The sequence below is a fragment of the Sciurus vulgaris genome (genome assembly GCF_902686455.1).
Source record: "Sciurus vulgaris genome assembly, chromosome: 11".
NCBI classification, from domain to species: Eukaryota; Metazoa; Chordata; class Mammalia; order Rodentia; family Sciuridae; genus Sciurus; species Sciurus vulgaris.
Genome location: NC_136472.1, coordinates 45,164,143 through 45,189,122, shown reverse-complemented (window position 1 = coordinate 45,189,122; position 24,980 = coordinate 45,164,143). Strand labels below are relative to the sequence as shown.

At 37.0% G+C, this 24,980-nt stretch overlaps 1 protein-coding gene across 4 annotated transcripts in view; it reads left to right on the top strand.

Moving 5' to 3' along the window:
- The window catches only part of BBOX1 (gamma-butyrobetaine hydroxylase 1), a 112,507-nt gene that overhangs the window by 43,864 nt on the left and 43,663 nt on the right, over positions 1-24,980 (top strand). For all 4 annotated transcript variants that reach the window (XM_079101868.1, XM_079101867.1, XM_079101869.1 and 1 more), the window contains one exon: positions 11,930-12,035. In XM_079101868.1, the coding sequence (XP_078957994.1) occupies positions 11,930-12,035 (106 nt within the window). The remainder of the gene's footprint in view (positions 1-11,929; positions 12,036-24,980) is intronic.

The window sequence follows — 24,980 nt, the reverse complement described above, 5'->3', positions numbered from 1 at the left end:
TATCCAAACCATAACATGCTTAGGAGAGGGAGGGCAGCCTTGTTTCCCATCACAGGGTGTAAGCCTGAAGGGATTACTATTCCCGAAATTTGAGCTAAGCTGGGAAATACTCAGAAAGAGAACAGGTTAGAGATGCAAAAATGGAATTAGTTAGGACAACATCTGGGTCCTCCGTCAGCCTTACCTATTATGCTTATTTGATCATGCATTCTTTTCTTGTTTAGTCTTTCTTTGTTTAATGATTGTTATCCTTCTTGACTTTATCATCCTAATTTTAAGTTTCTGATTCTAATGTATGCTGTTCTTCATATTCTATAACATTTTATTAAGGACTTTTGAATTCATTAAAAGTAGTAATAAGTAGAGAATAGAAATTGGAAAACTATAATATTTTTCATCTTTTGAGGTATATGTCCATCTGGCCAATATGTGGTCAGTAGGTATGTTGTTTTGTTACTTGTTCTGTTTTATTCTTAAAATATTTTTTTTTAAATTTTAAGCCTTAATTATATTCAGTTGCTAATTTTACATAAAATTAGTTTTGTTTTCTTTCTTTTTTACCTTTAAGGAAGATATGATCCAGAAACCTTTATAAACCCATGATTTTAAGCTCTTTTTCAAAACTATAGCTGATAACTTTCTAGACCTCCTGAATTCCTCTCCTTCATGCTTTTCTTGCCACCCTCAGATTGCTCTAGTGAACACTAGTGTACATCTGTGAGTGATTTGGGAATGTTTTAGATATATCATGTACCCCAATGCATCCTTCTGTTTCTTCCTACACAGTTGCTGATCTCACTTAGGTCTTGTGACTTTGGAAGGTTTGTCTGTATCCACTTTTGGGGGGGGGGGGGTTATAGAAGTATCTTCCACCTAATTTTCATTTAGATATTGTTCATGAGTTTTTAATTTTTCACTCTAAATATTCTGCAGGGGGAATTCAGAGAGATGTAAAAAGCATATCATTCACATCGCCCCCAGAATCCTCCTTCTTTATATTAAATCTTTATTTCATGGAGATTTCAACATTTATAATAATGGGTTGACTAAGAGCAACCATAGATACCAGAAAGGTTATTTTTGTGTTTGTAGCTTTTATTTGGTGATACTCTCAGCCCCAAATGGTGTAAAACCTTTATTTTTCAGAAATGAATCAATTTAAATTATTATCTGTAATATAAGTAGAATTGAGAACTTTTAAAACACAACTCTAGAAATTTTGTCATGTACTGGTTATAAGAACAACAACAATAAAACAAAAAAATCTAAAATCCTCCCCTAGAATGAAGAATATAGCAATGATTGATGTAAAAATTATTTGTGGCTTAAATATATTCAAAATGTATATCATTGACTAAGATTATAGTAAATAATCAGTAAAATAATGTAATTTACTCTTCTAGCATACATGTCTTCAATCAATATATTTTGGCAATGGGTTAAATGCTACCAGATAAGGAACATGTTTGAACCCAATTCCCTAAAGTAATGAGATGTTTTGTAAGATTTTACAGAACAATAAAGGAAGCAGAAATTTGAACTGAAGCCAAGAATAGCCATGAAGCAAACCCTGTCTATCTATACACTATTGGACTTCTCTCACTTGCTCTGAGGCAGTGTTTTCTCTCTCTCCACTGGGTCTTTCCAATTTCTATTTCTCTTGCCTAGATAAATCTACTCCATCTTCAGATTTCCAGTCATTCTTTATTTCTACACTCACATAACACTTGGTACTTTAGCTGGGAAGACAAATTACAAAAGTGTGTCTTTCAAGTAATATCTGGACAGTGCAATCACTATGTCTATTCTATTTATTTCTGTCTCCCCATCCCCAGTTTCTAGCCCATTATAGGTATATAATAAATGATAATGGAAAAATAAATACCTGGAGTTTTGGTGAGTGATTGACTATATCTAATAATTCATATGTGAATATTACTACAATATGCAATATAATATTCCTTTCCGCATTTAGCTTTAAAATGTTTTTTTAAACTTTAGCTAGAGAATCATTATCCATTTTGAACTTTAAAAAATAGCATAGAGGCATTTTGTTCTGGCTCCAATGGAGTAAGTAACAATGCCCAAAATAAAGAATCTTGCATAATCTGATAAGAGTTTACAGTAGGTTCATTGGAATTGTAGTTGCCGGTAATAATAAATTCAGGTTTGCACACAAACAGCATCTTTTCATATAAAATTTACTACCAAAAAAATTACAAATTAATCCAGCATGACTTTCCAAGTGCAAACCACAACCAAAAGACTGTAAAATCTATCATCAAAGATATAAAGAACAAACCCAGTAAAAATAATATTAAAATATTCTATAAGCACTAAAGAATTCAAATTTGTCACAAAACACTGTTGATATCATGCATATCTATGACCAGACATCTGTGTTTGGGTAAATATAGTGATTAGCATTCAAGCCAAACCAATAACATATTCTCTAAAAATCAACAAAGTATAAAAGATTTTAATAGAATTCTTAATATAAATGTTATCTATTCAAAAACAAAAGGGAATATTCTAATGAAATGTTGTGAATGACATGAACACTTAGGCATCTTTAGTGAAAGCAGGCATACTTGCAGATAAAAGATGCAATTACCACATTAACACAATAGCAACCAAGTCTCTTCCACCGGATTACAATGTCATATGGAGTTGTCTCTTTGGTTTTAAAACCAGTCTAACCATGGAAATTCTCATTCATCTTCTTGGGTTCTTGTTTTACTTAAAAAAAAAACAAAATAGAAAATGCTTGGGGGGCTGGGGTTGTGGCTCAGTTGTAGAGCACTTGCCTGGCATGTGTGAGGCACTGGGTTTAATTCTTGGCACCGCACATAAATAAATTAATTAAATAAATAAATAAAGGTCCATTGACAACTAAAATATATTTTTTTAAAAAATAAAATTCTGGTAAGTGATATTGGCCAAATTATATTATTACACTGTGTGCATGTACAAACATGTAACACAAATCTCATCATTATGTATAACTATAATCCACCAATAAAAAAAAAAAAACAGAAAAAAAGAACATTAGAACTGTCTCTAATGAGAAGTATGTGTACATATGCCCTCATCTTATTAAGACCCCACAAGTGGACTTTAAAATAATTTCTAAACAGATCAATATATCACATGTGTTTACTTTGTATTTCTCCTGAATTTTCTTGGATACTTGGGATGGATAAGTAAAAACTTTAGAGCCACAGACAATCAGCCTCAGCCTGCTCGTCATGATTAATTTCTACAAGGATATAGAAAGGAAGACTAGATGACATTTTTAGGGGTTTTCCAGACTTATGCTATAACCATTAGAATGTTTTATGGTTGGAATTGGTGAGCTCCTCTCCTAGGATGTATCAGATTGTGTGAGCACAGACTTTTGGTCTGCACATCCCATGCCTAAGACACTCTAGGGCTGGAAAATACTTATCATCCCCTAACTGTTATCTAAAGAGGCCAGGGGACCTCATGATGCCAAGTCTCAAGTCTCATCCCTGTAGAAGCCAATTAAAGTCAAACCAAGAAAATATTTGTTCTCTGACTGAAGTCTGCACCTTGAATCTTGGCCAGCTCTTGGCTATAGCAAAACTTGGTCGTTTACCCTTAATCATAGGGAAAACCATGAAAAAAGAATGTAGATGGATTAATCTAAAACCATCATTACTTTTGAAAAGAAAATCTGAAGAGTCATTTCCTGCTGACATTGTCAACAGCATTGCCTTCTTAGTCAAAAGATATCACACACTACAATTTGATGAAATTATTTTTGGTCTCCTTAAATCCTTTGCTACATGTTGGTAATTCTAAAAATGCCAATGTTGACAATAGTCTGGAGCTGTATTTTATATGGGCTATAGAATTACAAGAACCTCATAGAGAACATGTATTTCTTGGCTACTCTCACTGCAATATAATGGATTGCCTGACTCCTACTTAAAATGAGTTGACTGGCTATATATTCTCCTCTTTCCCTCTCATTCAGCCTCATTACAGTTTATAGCCACATGTGGATGGCCATTTGACCTTTTGTGAAAGGTATACTGAGTTTTCAATTCTAATTTTAAATGAGTAAAACAGAACAAAAGAGGTGGTTTTATTCTCAGACCCAGATAACAGGGAAGAAGCCCTACTTTGGCTCATTAAGAAAGAGTTCCATATGTGGGAGGACATTTTAGGTTGTGTCCCTGTAGGAAGAAGGAAGAAGGTGTCAACTTGACTCTTTTATCTCTTCCCACCCTCCCGTGGCCAACACTAACCTACCCTTACCCTTTGCCTTAGGAGAATGGAGGCTCAGAAAAGTCACCCTCTGCCCCTTCTTATGCTCATTCTGTCACTATTTATTGGTTCCTTGTTTGAGCATAGGCACTAGATTAGGTAATGGGAAGAGAACAAATCTTGGTTTTGCATTCAGTGAACATAAAATCCAGAAGACAAAGCAGAATTATGTTATCATACATCAAAATGGGAACAGATTGATAATTCTTTTAAAGTTGTAATTATTGTCACAAAGCACTGAACAACTTCAGTTCCAATAAATGAGTCAAATAGATATACTTTGGGGGTCCTGAGGAGTGCAAGTAAAGGTTAAATAATCAGGAAACAGAAAAGGAGGGAAGGTCCTAAAGAGCATCTCTTACGAAACAAAATGTAGACCTTGTCTATTTGCTACAGCAGCTCTTTGAAGGATATAATTATTCCACTATACAAATACATAAACTGAAATTCAGAAATTATAAATTGTCCAAGATTATATAGCTGGGGAGATACAAATTCAGGATTTGAAGCTTAAGTTTTGAATCCAGTTTAAACTTAAAAACTGAAACTCTAGAATCCAGATTCTGAAGGAGTTGGCACTTAAGCTTGTCCTTGACTAGTGAGTCTAGGTAGATGGGAAAATAAGAAACAAGAGAAAAGGTAGAAAAGTTTAAAGTAAGCAATGTAATGAGATCAATAGGATCAGAAGAGATAACTCAAGTATGGCAATAGTTGCAAAGCTTAGAACTTGCATTGGACGCTTGAATTCTAAGTCAGCAGTTCTAAAGTCTTCTCTTGGTAAAAGAAAAGACAGAGTGAACATGCAGTGTTAAGGAGGTTTGCCACATTGTAGGATGTACTGTTTGGTGGAATACTAGGCAGGGGACCTGCCCTAGCGACATGCAGACGGCAGCTCAAGCACCAAGACCAAGGGGCTCATGTGTCCATCTGTGAATGAAGGATCTTTTAAAGCACCAATAAAAAGTCATTTAAATTAGGGGGCTCAAACTGCCCCCTGTAACTCTGCAAAAAAAACAGAAACAGATTTCTCCAATCTGATGGTGTGTTTTTACAGAGTGAATCTCAGTAAAAGGAACCACTCTCTATCTGGTTCCTCAAGCTGAAAACCTGGGCATCCTTCTGGACATCCTATATCCAATTTGTAAGAGAACCCTGTTAATTCTACATTTGAAATTCAAACCTGGCCATTCTTTTTATTTTTTTATTGAAAACAAATGGGATACATGTTGTTTCTCTATTTGTACATGGAGTCAAGGCATACCATTGTGTAATCATAAATTTACATAGGATAATTTGTTTGATTCATTCTGTTATTTTTTCCTTCCCCCTGACCCCTCCCACCCCTCTTTCCCCTCTATACAGTCCTTCCTTCCTCCATTCTTGTCACCCTCCTTAACCCTAACCCTAAACCTAAACCTAACCCTAACCCTAACCCCTCCCACCCCCCATTATATGTCCTCATCCACTTATCAGTGAGATCATTCGTCCTTGGGTTTTTTGAGATTGGCTTATCTCACTTAGCATGATATTCTCCAATTTCATCCATTTGCCTGCAAATGCCATAATTTTATCATTCTTTATGGCGGAATAATATTCCATTGTATATATATGCCACAGTTTCTTTATCCATTCATCAACTGAAGGGCATCTAGGTTGGTTCCACAATCTGGCTATGGTGAATTGAGCAGCAATGAACCTTGATGTGGCTGTATCTCTGTAGGATGCTGATTTTAAGTCCTTTGGGTATAGGCCAAGGAGTGGGATAGCTGGGTCAAATGGTGGTTCCATTCCAAGCTTTCTGAGGAATCTCCATACTGCTTTCCAGAGTGGCTGCACTAATTTGCTACCCCACCAGCAATGTATAAGTGTACCTTTTTCCCCACATCCTCCCCAACACCTATTGTTGCTTGTGTTCTTGATAATTGCCATTCTAATTGAGGTGAGATGGAATCTTAGGGTAGTTTTGATTTGCATTTCTCTTATTACTAGAGATGTTGAACATTTTTTCATATATCTGTTGATTGCTTGTACATCTTCTTCTGTGAAGTGTCTGTTCATTTCCTTAGCCCATTTGTTGATTGGATTATTTGTATTCTTGGTGTAGAGTTTTTTGAGTTCTTTATAGATTCTGGAAATTAGCGCTCTATCTGAAGTATGAGTGGCAAAGATATTCTCCCACTCTGTAGGCTCTCTCTTCACATTGTTGATAGTTTCCTTTGCTGAGAGAAAGCTTTTTAGTTTGAATCTATCCCAGTTGTTGATTCTTGCTTTTATTTCTTGGGCTATGGGAGTCCTGTTAAGGAAGTCTGATCCTAAGCTGACATGTTGAAGATTTGGACCTACTTTTTCTTCTATAAGATGCAGGGTCTCTGGTCTGATTCTGAGGTCCTTGATCCATTTTGAGTTGAGTTTTGGCAGGGTGAGAGATAGGGGTTTAGTTTCATTCTGTTGCATATGGTTTTCCAGTTTTCCCAGCACCATTTGTTGACGAGGCTATCTCTTCTCCATTGCATGTTTTTGGCCCCTTTGTCTAGTATGAGAAAATTGTATTTATTTGGGTTTGTGTCCGTGTCCTCTATTCTGTACCATTGATCTACCTGTCTATTTTGATACCAATACCATGCCGTTTTTGTTACTACTGCTTTGTAATAGAGTTGAAGATCTGGTATTGCTATACCCCCTGCTTTGCTCTTTCTATTGAGAATTGCTTTAGCTATTCTGGGTTTCTTATTCTTCCAGATGAATTTCATAATTGTGTGCTCTATTTCTGTAAGGTACGTCATTGGGATTTTAATTGGAATTGCATTGAATCTGTATAGCACTTTTGGTAGTATGGCCATTTTGACAATATTAATTCTGCCTATCCAAGAACATGGGAGATCTTTCCATCTTCTAAGGTTTTCTTTAATTTCTTTCTTTAGTGTTCTGTAGTTCTCATTGTAGAGGTCTTTCACCTCTTTTGTGAGATTGATTCCCAAGTATTTTATTTTTTTTGAGGCTATTGTGAATGGAGAGTTTTCCTAACTTCTCTTTCTGAAGATTCATCACTTATGTATAAAAATGCATTGGATTTATGAGCATTGATCTTGTAACCTGCTACTTTACTGAATTCACTTATGAGTTCTAAACGTTTTCTGGTGGAATTTCCAGGTTCCTCTAAATATATAATCATGTCATCAGCGAACAGGGATAGTTTGAGTTCTTCTTTTCCTATTCGTATCCCTTTAATTTCCTTGGTCTGTCTAATTGCTCTGGCTAGAGTCTCAAGAACGATGTTGAATAGAAGTGGTGAAAGAGGGCATCCCTGCCTTGTTCCAGTTTTTAGGGGGAATGCTTTCAGTTTTTCACCATTTAGAATGATATTGGCCATGGGCTTAGCGTAGATGGCCTTTACAATAAACCTGTTCATTCTTTCTTATGATGGCTGCTACTCCTAGTCTTGGTCACCATCATCTCTTTTTTTTTTTTTTTTTTTTTTTTTTTTTTTTGTACCTTTTCTTCAGTACCATCTACTCCCAACTCAGCAACTGAAACATTAAAAAAAAAAAGCAAAAAACTACTCAGTATACCTTTCACAATGGAAAATCTCTGGTGGCTTCCATCACAAATCCTCAGCGGAGTCCTCCAGCCCATCAGGATCTGGCTTCCCCTGCGCATTTCCCTCTCCTAATCCTCTGGCAGCTCTGGGGCAGCCTCACTCACCCTGCTCTCCCACAGACACGCCAGGCACACTCCAAACTCAGCTCCTTTTCACTACGGTGTCCTCCACCTAACATACAGCTCCCAGTATTTCACGTTTCTCCTTCTCTTCGTTCATTTGGTTTTCAACATAAAAGATGTCAATTATTTGCAGTGTACTTACCAAAGCATCATCTCTGTTCTCCCCTACACCCACATCTCTGTACCTTGGCTTACTCTCATTATAGCCCTTATCTCTAAAATTTTGTAATTATATATTTGTCTTTTTCCTTCCTCGAGTTGTCTCTTTCTTTCTTTTTTTTTTTTTTTTTTTTCCTTTGGAGTACTGGGGACTGAACCCAGAAGTGCTCTCACACTGGGCTACATCCCCAACCCTTTTTATTTTTTTTTAATCTGAGATAGGGTCTTACCAAGTTACCCATGCTGACCTTGAACTTGTGACCATCGTGTCTCAGTTTCTGGGATTACAGATGTGCATCCCTGCACTCAGCTGCCTTGTGATATTGCTAATACTGAATCCATGCCTGGAATAGTATGACTATTAAATATATTTATCCAAAAATGATTTGATGAACATTAAGATAAGTTAATAAGTAGACATTGTACAGAAATAAATTGGCATATATATGTAGCAACTATTTTAAAGCTCACTTTTTCAAAACTGTACTTTGAAATGCAGTTCCCTTCTTATTAACCATTGTTTCAATCTTTGAAGAGAAATATCTTGCAAAGTTTGCATAATGATTTATGTTCTTGTCACAGAATTACAAGTAACCCTTGGTTCTTTATTTATTCTTTTTTTACTTTTTAAGACAAAGCATTTTTTTTGTAATTTGTGACTATTCTGTGTCATTTAGTACATTCATAATTTTATACAAATATCACCTCAATTTAGTTTTAACACATATTTATCAATAATGTTATATTTTAAAGAACTTACTGTTCAGTTTGGAGAGGTAGGAATCCAATTGATTACATTACAAATGATAAATAGATGGCATCAAGTGTTTATCTAATCATCCTTATAGAAGATATTGTACAGGGTAAACAAATAGTAGATTAAGGAAAAGCATATCTTTTTAAAAATAATCCACCTGATAAATAAAAATAAATTATCAGTTTGTTACTTCACTATTTAGAACCCTGGATGAATTAGTGAATCTAGCCATTGAGCATAAATGTGTACAAACATCACAAAAAGGCATGCAGGCATTACAACTTTTACAAATCACACACACACACACACACACACACACACACACACACACACACACACTGGTAACCCACAGTTCCACCAAAGAGAGAGAATAGAATCTGTGAAACCTCTACATCCAGCTGCCAATTCTCCAAGAATACAGAAGACAGGGGAACCTCTCCAACAGCAGCATGGGTGTGCAGTCAGCACAGTTCAGACAGGGACACTCTGTAGGTCAAACTCCCTGTTTTCTTCAAACAGTAAACTGGAAGAACAGTTTGGAATAAATTGGAAGGAAAAGTTGTAGATTAAGAGATTTAAAACATATATCTGTTGTTTTCTGAACAAAACTAAGCAGTGCTGCACATTTGGCTGACAAAACGCTAAGGAACTATAAGGAAATCACAATAGAAGTCACAGCTATGGTTATTTTGGAGAAGAGAGAAGGGAGTGTAATTGGGACAGGGTGCATTTAGGAGCTTGGTGCTGCAACAGCTGAATATCCACTTTAGTGCTAAAGAATAAAGTTGAACTCAGCTTCACGTCATATACAAAAATTAACTCAAAATGGATCCATGACAGAAATATAAAATTTAAGATCATAAAAATCTTAGAGGAAAATCTTCATGACATCAAATTAGGCAATGAATTCACAGATACAACACCAAAAACGTGAGCAAGAACAAAAGTAGAAAAATTTGGTTTATCAGTCTTAAAAACTTTGTGGCATTAGAGGACATTAGTAGGGAAATGAAAAATTGCCTAAGAAGAGATGAAAATATTCACAAATCATATGTTTGATTAGAGTCCAATATCCAGGCTATATAAAGAACCCTTACAACTAAATAAAAAGTTCAATTTAAAAATAGGCAAAGAACTTGGCATGGTTGCACACACTTGTAATCCCAGATGCTAAGGAGGCTGAGGCTGAGGCAGGAGGATCACAAGTCTGAGGCCAGCCTGGGCAAGTTGGGAAGACCCTGTTTTAAAATAAAAAGTAAAAAGGACTGGGCATGTAGCTCAGTGTTAGAGTGTCCCTGGAATCAATCCCCAGTACCAAAATAATTGCAAAAGACTAGAATGAACAAGTCTACAAATAATTCTACAAATGGCCAAAAAGTACATGAAAAGATACTCAACATGCTTATTCATTAAGAAATAACAAATGAAAAGCACAATAAGATAAAATTTCATACACATTAGAAAGGTTATAATAAATATTTTTCTTTTGGTACTGGAGATTGAATCCAGCAGTGCTTACCACTGAGCCACATCTCCAGTTCTTTTCACTTACTTTTAATTTTGAGGCTGGGTTTCACTAAGTGACTAAGGATCACTAAGGATCTCACTAATTGGCTGAGGCTGACTTCAAACTTGCCATCCTTCTGCCTCAGCCTCCCAAGTTGCTGGGATTTCAGAATTTCAGGTGGGCACCACCATGTCTGACAATATAATTTTTTTTTAAAAAGGGAAATTAAAAGTATAGGTAAAGTTGTAGAAATAATGAGACTCTTACACATTGCTGGTTGGAATATAAAAAATGATGTGGAATGCTATGAAGAATAATTCGGCAGTTCCTCAAACACTGAATTATGATATGATCTCACAATTCTACTCTTATGTACATATCCAAAAATTGAAAACTCAAATAAGTATTTGTGTACACATGTTTTGTGCTCTATTGGCACTATTTAAAATAACCAGAAAGTAGAAACAGCCCAAATGTCCATCAATGAATGAATGGATAAACAATTGTGGTTATCTGTACAACACAATACTAAGTCATAAAAAAATTATATACTAATACATGCTACAATTTGAGAAAACTGGAAAATATGCTAAGTGAAAAAAGTCGGACACATCACATGCTGTATAATTCCATATAAATTAAATATTCAAAATAGGTATAGAGAGAAAAAGCAAATTAACAGCTGCCAAGGACCTGAGGAAGAGCAGAACAGTAAGAAACTTATTAGCGAATAAGAGGTTTTAGTTAAGAATGATAGAAATACTTTTTTAATTTTTTTAAATTTTTACAAACTGTATTTTGATTCATTGTGCACAAATGAGGTACATCATTTCGTTTCTATGATTGTGCACAATGTAGATTCATACCATTCATGTAATCATACATGTACATAGGGTGATGTTGTCTGTCTCATTCTACCATTTTCATACCTCCCCTCCTCCCTCTCATTTCCCTCTGCATAATCTAAAGTTCCTCCATTTTTAAACTACAATATATAGAGACTGTGGATGCAGCTCAGTGGTGAAACACTCATGGAGCACGCATGAGGCCCTGGGCTCAATCCCAAGTATGCTTCCACCAAAGCCAAACAAAACAACCAGATATATAGTGGTGACGGTTGCCACTTGTGAATGTACTGAATTCCACTGAATTGTTCACTTTCCAAAGGTTCATTCTGTTACACACATTGAGCTATTAAAAAAAAATAAATAAAACCTGATGACCTACAATCCCACATACACTTCATTATGAACTCTGTTACTCGGCTGAAGATATAGTTTTGTTGAGGGAAGAAATGAGGAGATGTTAATTATGTCACTTTAAACATAGAAATGTCACACTACCTTTCTGGTTCATAGTCATTATGTTAACTATTTCATAAAACCAAGTTACCATTCCCTCCCCACCACACACACACACATCTAATTCATTCTAACACATTCACTCTAGCTTAGTGACAATCTGCTTAAACATGTGTTCCTTGTATTTTACAGACATACTTGGCAAGTGCAAGACAAAATTGATGCAAACAATGTGGCTTACACAACTGGGAAGCTAAGCTTTCACACTGACTATCCAGCCCTCCACCATCCACCTGGGGTAAGGTGAGCTTCAACATATTTCCCACAAAGCGGGCCAAAGACCAAATCCTCCTATAGTTTGAGTCTGTAAGATTATATGTTTCACCAGCTAATTTGTCATATGTAAATCTTCTTTCTCCAAACATAATCCAAACTCACAAAATTTCTTTGCCTGATTTCTGAATATCCTCACATTCCTAAGGAATAGGGTATTTTCATGTATCTTTTTAAAAATATTTATTTGTTCTTCCTGGAAATAATTATTGGCACATTTTGCTTTGCCAAGACAGATTTTAAGACAGCAGTACATCCTGGGGTCTTTTAGTATATATATCCCTCCTAAGAAAGTTAAAAAAGAAAATGAAATCAGGGAACACCACATGGGGTTCTCCCACAAGGTAACATGACAGTCATTTGTATCAGCTATTGCTACATGAAAACTCACTCCCTAACTTAATGGCTGTAAAGAATATCCATGTACTTAGCCCATGTTCTTGCTACTCAGGGGGTGTTCTGCTGGGAAGCTCTTGTTTGCTAATTAAGACTACATGCAGCTGCTTCATCGGCTAAGGGCTGGTTGACTTCATCTGGGATGGCTTGTCTCCTCCACTTGGTCTACTGTCTTCCAGCAGGCTAGCCCAAGCTTTTGTACCCAGAAACTAGCAGAATTTTCAGAGAAGGAGCCAAAATATACAAGGCTTCCTGGGGCCTACACTAGTATTTGTACAGTGTTTCTTCTGCTGTATGTTATTGGTCTAAGCAATTCATAAGTCTTGCCCAGGTTCAAGAAATGAGGAAGTAACCAACTCAAGGAAGGATCTGTGAACATGCATAAGAACAGGAATCAAAGACAAGGAATGGAATAATCATGCTATTTTTGGAAACCATCTCCCATCCTACAAATGAAATTCCCTTTCAAAGAAGGAGATGGTCTGTGTACAGCCACAAATGCCCCAGGAGAATTTCTGAGTGGACACCCTTCCTCTACATCTTTACAAAATTATCATTTTAGTAAACCAAATACATTTTTACAAAATCACCATTTTACTAAACTAAAAAGCAAATGGCCAAGACAGTATCTTTAAAAAAAAATATGTTCTGTCCCTATTTTTAAAGCTGAACTGGACTAAATGAAATAACCACACAGAAATCTGTATCTTCAAGGATAAATGAAAATCTGGACAATTCTCAAGTTAATAAAGGAGAAATGGACCAAAATCAAAATTAATCCATTTTTTTCATCATCTTGACTGAACATGTTTTCTCTGTGCCCTGGTTGTTACCCATTGTTCTTGCCAGTATTAGCTAAGCTAGTATAGAATTTGACCACACGTGTTTTAAATTATTTTGTTGATTGTAAAAAAAAAAAGCCACATGATTTCATTGAACTAAATGATGACAGAAAAATGACCCCTATAGTCACCTTTTTGAATGAGAGTTGGGGGAAGAGACACAACAATGTGATTTATTAAAAATGTGGTTCTGAGATTTTTTCTGAAACCCTGTTATTAAAATCCAAATTAATCAGCTCAACTCACCTTCCAAAGATTTGTTAGAGAGGTTGGATAGAATAAAACTTGAAGAATGAGACCAGAAAATTAAAGGTTGTATTTGAATTTTTAAATCATCTTCTGTCTTTTATGACTTCAAGTTTTGTTTCTGGATTAAAATTGAAAGTCTAAGGAAAAGTGATTCAATGACTTCATAAATATTCCTGAAGTAAAATGGAATGCTTGACATTTTCATAGCAAGTTATGCTTTTTCAAAGTAGTTTTACTTGTCTTCCTTTATATGATCACTCTTAATATTCCTTTAAGATAAATACGATTGTGACTTTTTGTGTAAGATAGGGAAATGAAGCACAAGGGTAAAAACTTTTACAGGCTGATTCATGGGGAATTTGAACCTAGACTTCCATCTAGTTTGTCATCACATCATAATGCTCCTGAGTTGGAATTTTCTAAATATCATAATTGGTATAATGTGACAGATTATTTGTATCTATTGTCAAACTTCACAAACACTTCAAACACAGGAACTGAATAATACCTCTGTCTCTAAACTTCATATATCACATTGCACATATAGATACCTAACAGATAATCTGTAAATAAACAAAGCGCAACAAAGTTCGAAAATGCCATAAATTATTTGATAGATTTTCTTTTCTGTTATTTTTTTCAGTGCTTGGAATTAAAACCAGAGATGCTTTACCATTGTGCTGTTTTCCCAGCTTTTATTTGTTTTATATTTTCAGATGGAGTCTCACTAAGTTGAGCTTCCTTCAAACTTGTGATTCTGATACAAGAAAAAAAATATGCACACCTGCTTGTACTACTGTTCAAGCTTTCATTTTGAATGATTATGGGTGGGTTTTTTTGTTTTGTTTTGTTTTGTTTTTTGGTACCATGGTTTGAGCTTTTTCAATAACAATTAGAAAAGGTAATTAACTGATTTATATTAAAATTTATATCAAATAACATTTTATTACAACACCATTTTAATTGCAGATGAAATGATCTGGATAATGCGTTACCTCTTGAATATTCAGTTTGATGGATTTGAATCTGATGGGGTGGGGATAAGGAGACACATCTTTAACAAAACATAGCTATTACTTTGCTCACTATCTTTCTCTGAGGCAAAAGTCACATGCTGCCATAAAGAAATTTTTTAAAAGAAAAATTTTTTTTTAATCTGAGTGACTCACATAACATAAAATTTGGTTTTATACAAAGTTGAATTACTAGGCACATCATTGTTTTCCTGTCATAAGATTGTATTAAAAATGTAACTACATGAAAGAAGATATTACTTGGCCTTTCCGTGTATAAAAGAACCAGTTGACCTTTTTTAAAACTGACATTTGAAATATTCTATGAATTATGATAAAAATGAAAAGAATCTCAAGAACCCTCCAACTCTCCCAAAACAAAATTATACTATTGTTTTGCCACTGGGAGTTTGGTGGACTTTTCCATTTCCTTTTCTTTTTCATCACACTGCATTATCCCTCGTGACCCTTGTGAGATGATTTTCTAAAGGAACTTGATTGGCTTATGCACATATTTTTCAAGCATAAAAAAAATGACATCAAGCTGCATGTGGTGGTGTGCACACCTGTAATCCCGGCAGCTCAGGAGGCTGAGGCAGGAGGATCACAAGTTCAAAGCCAGTCTCAGCAACTTAGCGAGGCCCTAAGCAACTCAATGAGACCCTATCTCTAAATAAAATAAATAAAAAATAAAAGGTCTGGGGATGTGACTCAGTAGTACATCGGTACTGGGGGCCGAACCCCAGTAAAAAAGAAAAAAATGGCATCAATTTAAGGATTGAACCATGATTAATGTATATGAGTTATTTTCCTACATCAGTAAATAAGAATGGACCCAGCGGCGGGCCCGGACCACAGGTGGCTTCTCAGAGCATGGCTGGGCAGCAAGGGGCTTCCGTGAACAGCTGGGCTCTCCCTTCCACACATAGCCAGGTTCCCTCCAGTGGCAGGCCTGGTCTGCAAGCAGCTTCTCTGAGCAGGACTGCCCAGTGAGAAACTTTCCACACACAGCCAGCCCCCACCCAGACCCAGTGGTGGCCCGTACCGCAGGCAGCTTCTCAGAGCAGGGCCGGCCAGCAAGAGGCTTCTGTGCAAAACTAGGCTCTACTGGCCTGGGCAGACAAGCCCAGACAAGCCACGCCCCAACCTGCAGTCTAGTTCCCCTTTGGCAGACCATCGGACATCAAGTGGAGGTGCCTCTGCCCACTAGCAGGGAATGTACCCCACCTGAAGGCCACCATCTCTAGAGGGGCACTTTCTTCAGGAGCACTGCATTATCAAGTTCCTCCAAGACTTCAGGCTACTGAAGACTAGGAGGTGATATACTGGAAATCTACAGGGACACTATAAGCCAATAGAGGAAATCTGCAATATCTCAGAGTCCAACTGATATCTGACTAATATGAGCAAACAAGGGAAGAAAATGTCCCAAACAAACCTAGATGCTATATCAATGAAACCCAATGACAGCATGGCAGAAGAAATGTCAGAAAGGGAGTTCAGAATGTACATAATTAAAATGATCAGGGAAGCAAATGAGGAGATGAAAGAGCAAATGCAGGCATTGAATGATGAGATGAAAGAGCAAATACAGGCATGAAATTATTGCACCAATCAACAGTTAAAAGAGCAAATATGGGAAGCAAAAGATCATTTCAAAGTTAGAGATACTAAAAAAAAAAAAAAAAAAAAAACCAAATCCTTGAAATGAAGGAAACAATAAACCAAGTTAAAAACTCCATAGAAACCATAACCAATAGGAGAGAAAACCTGGAAGACAGAACCTCAGATATTGAAGAAAAAATATTTAATCTTGAAAACAAAGTTGACTAAATAGAGAAGATGGTAAGAAATCATGAACGGAATCTACAAGAATTATGGGATATCATGAAAAGGCCAGATTTAAGAATTATTGGGATTAAGGAAGGCCTAGAGAAACAAACCAAAGGAATGAACAATCTATTCAATGAAATAATAGCAGAAAATTTCCCAAATCTGAAGAATGAAGTGGAAAATCAACTACAAGAGGCTTATAGGACTCCACATACACAAAATTACAACAGACCCACACCAAGGCACATTATAATGAAAATGCCTACCATACAAAATAAAGACAGAATTTTAAAGGCTGTGAGAAAAAAGAATCAAATTACATTCAGGGGGAAACCAATACGGATATCAGCAGATTTTTCAATCCAGACCCTAAAAGCTAGAAGGGACAGGAACAACATTATTCGAACCCTGAAAGAAAATGGATGCCAACCAAGAATCTTATACCCAGCAAAACTTACCTTCAGATTTGATGACAAAATAAAATCCTTCCATGATAAACAAAAGCTAAAAGAATTTACAAAAAGAAAGCCAGCATTACAGAACATTGTCAGCAAAATATTCCATGAAGAAGAGATGAAAAATAATGATGCAAATCAGCAACAGGAGGAACTAGCCTAAAGGAATAGACAAATAAAGGAGAAACCAAGTCATGTCAAAAAACAAAAATGAGCCAAATGATGGGGAATACAAATCATATCTCAATAATAAGCCTGAATGTTAATGACCTGAACACATCAATCAAAAGACATAGACTGGCAGATTGGATGAAAAAGAAAGATCCAAAATATGCTGCCTGCAAGAGACTCATCTCATAGAAAGGGATACCCACAGACTAAAGGTGAAAGGGTGGGAAAAAACATACCATGCACATGGACACAGCAAAAATGCTGGAGTATCCATCCTCATTTCAGATAATGTGGACTTCAAGCCAAAGTTAGTCAGAAGGTATAAAGAAGGACAATACATACTGCTTAAGGGAAGCATAAATCAGCAAGACCTAAAAATCATAAATATCTACGCCTCAAACAGTGGCTCATATATGTACCTCAAACAAATCCTTCTCAATTCCAGAAATCAGATAGACCACAACACAATATTCTAGGTGATTTTAACACACCTCTCTCACCACTGGACAAATCTTCCAAACAAAAATTGAATAAAGAAACCATAGATCTCAAAAACACAATCAATAATTTAGACTTAATGTACATATGTAGAATATTCCATTCAACAAAGAGTGAATACACTTTCTTCTCAGCAGCACATGAATCCTTGTCTAAAATAGACCATATTTTATGCCATAAAGCTAATGATAGCAAATACAAGAAGATAGAGATACTACGTTGTATTTTATCAGATCATAATGGATTGAAATTAGAAATAAATGACAGAATAAAAAATGGAAACTACTCCAACACCTGGAGATTAAATAATACACTATTATAGGATGAATGGATAACAGAAGACATCAGGAGGGAAAAAAATTCTTAGAAGTAAACGAGAACAAAGGAACATCATATCAAAATCTCTGGGACACGATGAAAGTAGTACTTAGAGGAAGATTTATTTCATGAGGTGCATTCAATAAAAGAAGAAAAAAATCAATAAATAAACAACTTAAAACTAAAGCTCAAAGCCCTAGAAAAAGAAGAGCAGACCAGCACCAAAGGTAGTAGAAGAGAGGAAATAGTTAAAATCAGAGCTGAAATCAATGAAATTGAAACAAAAGAAACAATAGAAATAATTAACAAAATAAATAGTTGGTGCTTTGAAAAAATAAGCAAAATTTATAAATCCTTAGCCACACTAACAAAGAGAAGGAGAGAGAAAACTCAAATTACTAAAATTCGGAATGAACAAGGAAATATCAATACAGAAAGGAGTGAAATACAAAACATAATTAGAAGCTATTTTGAAAATCTATACTCCAACAAACAGAAAATCTCAAAGATATCAACACGTTTCTAGAGACATATGAATTACCTAAACTGAACAAGGAGGACATACACAATTTAAATAGATCAATTTCAAGTAATGAAATAGAAGTCATCAAAAGCCTACCAATAAAGAAAAGTCTGGGACCAGATGGATTCTCAGCCAAGTTCTACAAAACCTATAAAGAAGAGCTCATTCCAATACTCCTCAAAGTATTCCATGAAATAGAAGAGGAGGGAACCCTCCCAAACTCATTTTATGAAGCCAATATCACACTGATACCTAGACAGAGACACATGGAGGAAAGAAAATTTCGGACCAATATCCTTAGTGAACATAGACACAAAAATTCTCAACAAAATTTTAGCAAATCGCATACAAAAATATGTTAAAAAGATAGTGCACCACAATCAAGTGGGTTTTATCCCAGGGGTGCAAGGTTTTTTCAACATCCGGAAATCAATAAATGTCATTCACCATATCAACAGACTTAAAGTCAAGAACCACAATATTATTTCAATAGATGAAGAAAAAGCATTTGTTAAAATCCAGCATCCCTTCGTGCTCAAAACACTACAAAAAATAAGGATAGTGGGAACATTCCTTAACATTGTAAAGGCCATCTATGCTAAGCCCATGGCCAATATCATTCTAAATGGTGAAAAACTGAAAGCATTCCCCCTAAAAACTGGAACAAGGCAGGGATGCCCTCTTTCACCACTTCTATTCAACATCGTTCTTGAGACTCTAGCCAGAGCAATTAGAAAGACCAAAGAAATTAAAGGAACATGAATAGGAAGAGAAGAACTCAAACTATCCCTATTTGCTGATGACATGATTATAAATTTAGAGGAACCTGGAAATTCCACAAGAAAACTTTTATAACTCATAAGTGAATTCAGTAAAGTAGCATGTTATAAGATCAATGCTCATAAATCTAATGCATTCTTATTCATAATTGATAAATCTTCAGAAATAGAAGTTAGGAAAACTACCCCATTCACAATAGCATCAAAAAATAAAATAAAATACTTGGAAATCAATCTCACAAAAGAGGTGAAAGACCTCTACAATGAGAACTACAGAACACTAAAGAAAGAAATTAAAGAAAACCTTAGAAGATGGAAAGATCTCCCATGGTCTTGGATAGGAAGAATTAATATTGTCAAAATGGCCATACTACCTAAAGTGCTATACAGATTCAAAGCAATTCCTACTAAAATCCCAATGACATACCTTACAGAAATAGAGCAAGCAATCATGAAATTCATCTGGAAGAAAAGAAACTCAAATAGCTAAAGTAATCCTTTGCATGAAAAGTGAAACAGGGGTATCGCAATACCAAATCTTCAACTATACTACAAAGCACTAGTAGCAAAAACAGCATGGTATTGGCACCAAAATAGACAGATAGATCAATGGTACACAATAGAGGACATGGACACAAACCCAAATAAATACAATTTTCTCATACTAGACAAAGGGGCCAAAAATATGCAATGGAGAAAAGATAGCCTCTTCAACAAATGGTGCTGGAAAACTGGAAATCTATATGCAACAGAATGAAACTAAACCCTTATCTCTCACCCTGCACAAAACTCAACTCAAAATGGATCAAGGACATCAGGATCAGACTAGAGACCCTGCATCTTATAGAAGAAAAAGTAGGTCCAAACCTTCAACTTGTTGGCTTAGGATCAGACTTCCTTAACAGGACTCCCATAGCCCAAGAAATAAAAGCAAGAATCAACAACTGGGATAGATTCAAACTAAAAAGCTTTCTCTCAGCAAAGGAAACTATCAGTAATGTGAAGAGAGAGCCTACAGAGTGGGAGAATATCTTTGCCACTCATACTTCAGATAGAGCGCTAATTTCCAGAATCTATAAAGAACTCAAAAAACTCTACACCAAGAATACAAATAATCCGATCAACAAATGGGCTAAGGAAATGAACAGACACTTCACAGAAGAAGATGTACAAGCAATCAACAGATATATGAAAAAATGTTCAACGTCTCTAGTAATAAGAGAAATGCAAATCAAAACTACACTAAGATTCCATCTTGCCCCAATTAGAATGGCGATTATCAAGAACACAAGCAACAATAGGTGTTGGCGAGGATATGGGGAAAAAGGTACACTCATACATTGCTGGTGGGGTTGCAAATTAGTGCAGCCACTCTGGAAAGCAGTGTGGAGATTCCTCAGAAAGCTTGGAATGGAACCACCTTTTGACCCAGCTATCCCACTCCTTGGCCTATACCCAAAGGACTTAAAATCAGCATCCTACAGAGATACAGCCACATCAATGTTCATAGCTGCTCAATTCACAATAGCCAGATTGTGGAACCAACCTAGATGCCCTTCAATTGATGAATGGATAAAGAAACTATACCACAGTTTTATCTATATATCTATATCTATCAATCTATCTATCTATATGTGTATATATATATATATATATATATACACCCAATGGAATATTACTCAGCCATAAAGAATAATAAAATTATGTCATTTGCAGGCAAATGGATGAAACTGGAGAATATCATGCTAAGTGAAATAAGCCAATCTCAGAATACCAAAGGACGAATGATCTCACGATAAGCAGATGATGACACACAATGGGGGGTGGGAGGGGGGCAAGAATGGAAGAAGAAGGGACTGTATAGAGGGAAAAGAGGGGTGGGAGGGAGGAAAAAATAACAGAATGAATCACACACCATTACCCTATGTAAATGTATGATTACACAAATGGTATGCCTTTACTCCATGTACACACATAGAAACAACATGTATCCCATTTGTTTACAATAAAAATAAATTTAAAAAAAATAAGAATGGACATTCTAAATTGGCAAAACACAGACATATATACACCACACACTACCGAATTATGAAGAATATTATAAAGGAATTTATCCCTTTGTAGGAAAAGGACTTGCTGTATACAGGTTTTTAGGAAAATAGGCCAAGGTTTGTATACCAGCTTTACCCATGTTAACCAAATACTTATTAGCTATCCGGTTTTGACACCTCTTTATCTCAGTCCTCCATCAGCAAAATGAAGATGAAAGTATCAAATTCTATGGATTCTTATGTGTAGTAACATATGGCACAATTTCAATTTGAGAACAAATTATATATAAATTATAAAAACTGGGAAAACTTGTGCATTAGTTTTGGAAGGGAATCAGGAATTATGTTCTAGATCACCATTATCCAATATGGGAGTCACTAGTCACAAGTGACTATTTACACTTTAATTAAAATTAAGATTAAGGTTTTCAAGATGGCGGCCTAGAGGGTGGCTGCATTTCATGTTGCTCCAGGACTCAGGATTCAAAAGAGGAGATATTGAGAGACTTGGGACCAACTCAAAGCAGCCGGGTGAGTCTCTCCCGTTGGGGAGGCATCCCGGATGGGACGGTGGTCCCGGAGCGCAGGGAACTTTGTGGAGTGGAGCTGCCGGTGAGATGCCCCTCCCCCCGCAGGAGCAGTGATTTCGGACAACTGGGAGCATCATAGAGGAGGCCGCTCAGCACAGAACTGGGACTCGGAGCAACCACTGGGGCTCCGGTGGCTGCCCAGGGAGGAGCGGCGAGAGCTGTGTGGACTCAGACACCGGGGCCTGCCCTGAGGAGGAGGAGGAGGAGCGTGGCCGCTTGAATTCAGAGTGACTGCCCCAGAGCTACAGGCGGTTGCCAGACGAGGGGCTGCGTGGCGAGCTGTTTGGGCTCAGACCACTTCTGAACACCGGGGCCTGCCCGGAGGAGTAGGAGGAGGAGGAGGAGGAGCGCGGCGGGTCGTTTGGACTCGGAGTGACTCCATTAGAGCTCCAAGTGGCTGCTCAGAGGAGGAGGCGACTGGTGAGTTGTTTGGACTTAAAGCGACTGCACCAGAATACAGGGGGGCTGCCCAGAGGAGGCGTGCAACGGGTCACTTGGATTCAGAGCCACTCAGAGCGACCGCTCCTGAACACCCGAGGGGTTACTTGGAGGAGGAGGAGGAGGAAAGGGGAGGGTCACTTCGACTCGGAGTGATTGATTGTCCAGGGCTATGGGCAGTTGGTGGGAGGAAGAGGCACGCAGTGAGTTTCTTGGACTCCTAGTGACCACACCGGAACACTGGGCGGCTGTCTGGAGGAAGAGATGTGTGGCGAGTCTCTGGGACTCAGAGCGATTGTACGGGGCCCCAGGTGGCTGCTCAGAGGAGGGGCCACATAGCCAGGCGATTAGGTGCAGAGCAGGGTCCCAGGATTTAGGAGGCTTCTTGGTGGAAGAGCCCCACAGAGACACGCTTAAGGGCAGAGCGAAGGTTACAGGACTGGGGGCAGATTCTCTGAGGAGGGGCAGCCTAAGGAGATTCATTTGCGAAGGGTGAGGCTCCCAGGCAAAGGAGGTGGGGCCGGGCCCCTGGGAACTTTGCAGAGGAAGGCAACCCAGCCCAGGCGGTGGCTGTAAATTGAGGCGAACCTCTAGGAGGGAACTGAACAGCGAGACCTCCCCACCGGGTGAGTCTTCCCTGCCGGGTGAGGTTTCCCCACAAGGACGGTAAAACCAGAGACTCAGGACCTAACAGGCCTTACCTCAGCCCGCAGCCTAGTTCCCCTTTGGATGACCATTGGTCAACAAATGGAGGCACCTCTGCCCACTAGCAGGGAATATACCCCACCTGAAGGCCACCACTCCTAGAGAGGCAGCTTCCTTGTGGAGCACCCCATTATCAACTTCCTCCATGACTTCAGCCTACTGAAGGCTAAGAGGGGATATATATAGAAATCTTCAGGGACATTGTAAGTCAATAGAGGAAATCTGCAATATCTCAGCGGTCCACTGATACCTGAACAATATGAGAAAACAAGGAAAGAAAATGCCACAAACAAATCTAGATGTTATATCAATAAAACCCAATGACAGCATGGCAGAAGAAATGACAGAAAAGGAGTTCAGAATGTACATAATTAAAATGATCAGAGAAGCAAACGATGAGATGAAAGAGCAAATGCTCGCACTGAATGATGAGATGAAAGAGCAAATGCAGGCATTGAATGATCGCACTAATCGACAATTAAAAGAGCAAATACAGGAAGCAAAAGATCATTTCAATAAAGAGTTACAGATATTAAAAAAAAAAACCAAAAAAAATCCTTGACATGAAGGAAACAATAAACCAAATTAAGAACTCCATAGAAAGCATATCCAGTAGGATAGAACATCTGGAGGACAGAACCTCAGACATTGAAGACAAAATATTTAACCTTGAAAACAAAGTTGAACAAACAAAGAAGATGGTAAGAAATCATGAACAGACTCTACAAGAATTATGGGATATCATGAAAAGGCCAGAGTAAGAATTATTGGGATTGAGGAAGGCCTAGAGAAACAAACCAAAGGAATGAACAATCTATTCAATGAAATAATATCAGAAAATTTCCCAAATCTGAAGAATGAAATGGAAAATCAAGTTCAAGAGGCTTATAGGACTCCACATACACAAAATTACAACAGACCCACACCAAGGCACATTATAATGAAAATACCTAACATACAAAATAAAGACAGAATTTTAAAGGCTGTGAGAGAAAAGAACCAGATTACATTCAGGGAGAAACCAATAGGGATATCAGCAGATTTTTCAATCCAGACCCTAAAAGCTAGAAGGGCCTGGAACAGCACTTACCAAGCTCTGAAAGAAAATGGATGCCAACCAAGAACCTTATACCCATCAAAACATACCTTCAAATTTGACAATGAAATAAAATCCTTCCATAATAAACAAAGCTAAAAGAATTTACAAAAAGAAAGCCAGCACTACAGAACATTCTCAGCAAAATATTCCATGAGGAAGAGATGAAAAACAAAGAAGCAAATCAGCAAAGGGAGGAATTATCCTAAAGGAATTGTCAAATAAAGGAGGAACCAAGTAGTGTCAAACAAATAAATAAATAAAATTTAAAAAATGAACCAAATGACCGGGAAACCAAATCATATCTCAATAATAACCCTGAATGTTAATGGCCTGAATTCATCAATCAAAAGACATACACTGGCAGATTGGATTAAAAAGAAAGATCCAACAATATGTTGCCTACGAGAGACTCACCTCATAGAAAAAGATACCCATAGACTAAAGGTGAAAGGATGGGGAAAAACATACCATGCACATGGACTCAGCACAAATGCTGGAGTATCCATCCTCATTTCCGATAATGTGGACTTCAAGCCAAAGTTAGTCAGAAGGGATAAAGAAGGTCATTTCATACTGCTTAAGGGAAGCATAAATCACCAAGATATAACAATCATAAACATCTATGCCCCAAACAGTGGCTCATCCATGTATGTCAAACAAATCCTTCTCAATTTCAGAAACAAAATAGACCATAACACAATAATACTAGGTGATTTTAACACACCTCTCTCACTACTGGACAGATCTTCCAGACAAAAACTGAACAAAGAAACCATAGATCTCAATAACACAATCAATAATTTAGACTTAACGGACATTTATAGAATATACCATCCAACCAAGAGCGAATACACTTTCTTCTCAGCAGCACATGGATCCTTCTCTAAAATATACCATACATTATGCCACAAAGCTAATGTTAGCAAATACAAGAAGATAGAGACACTACC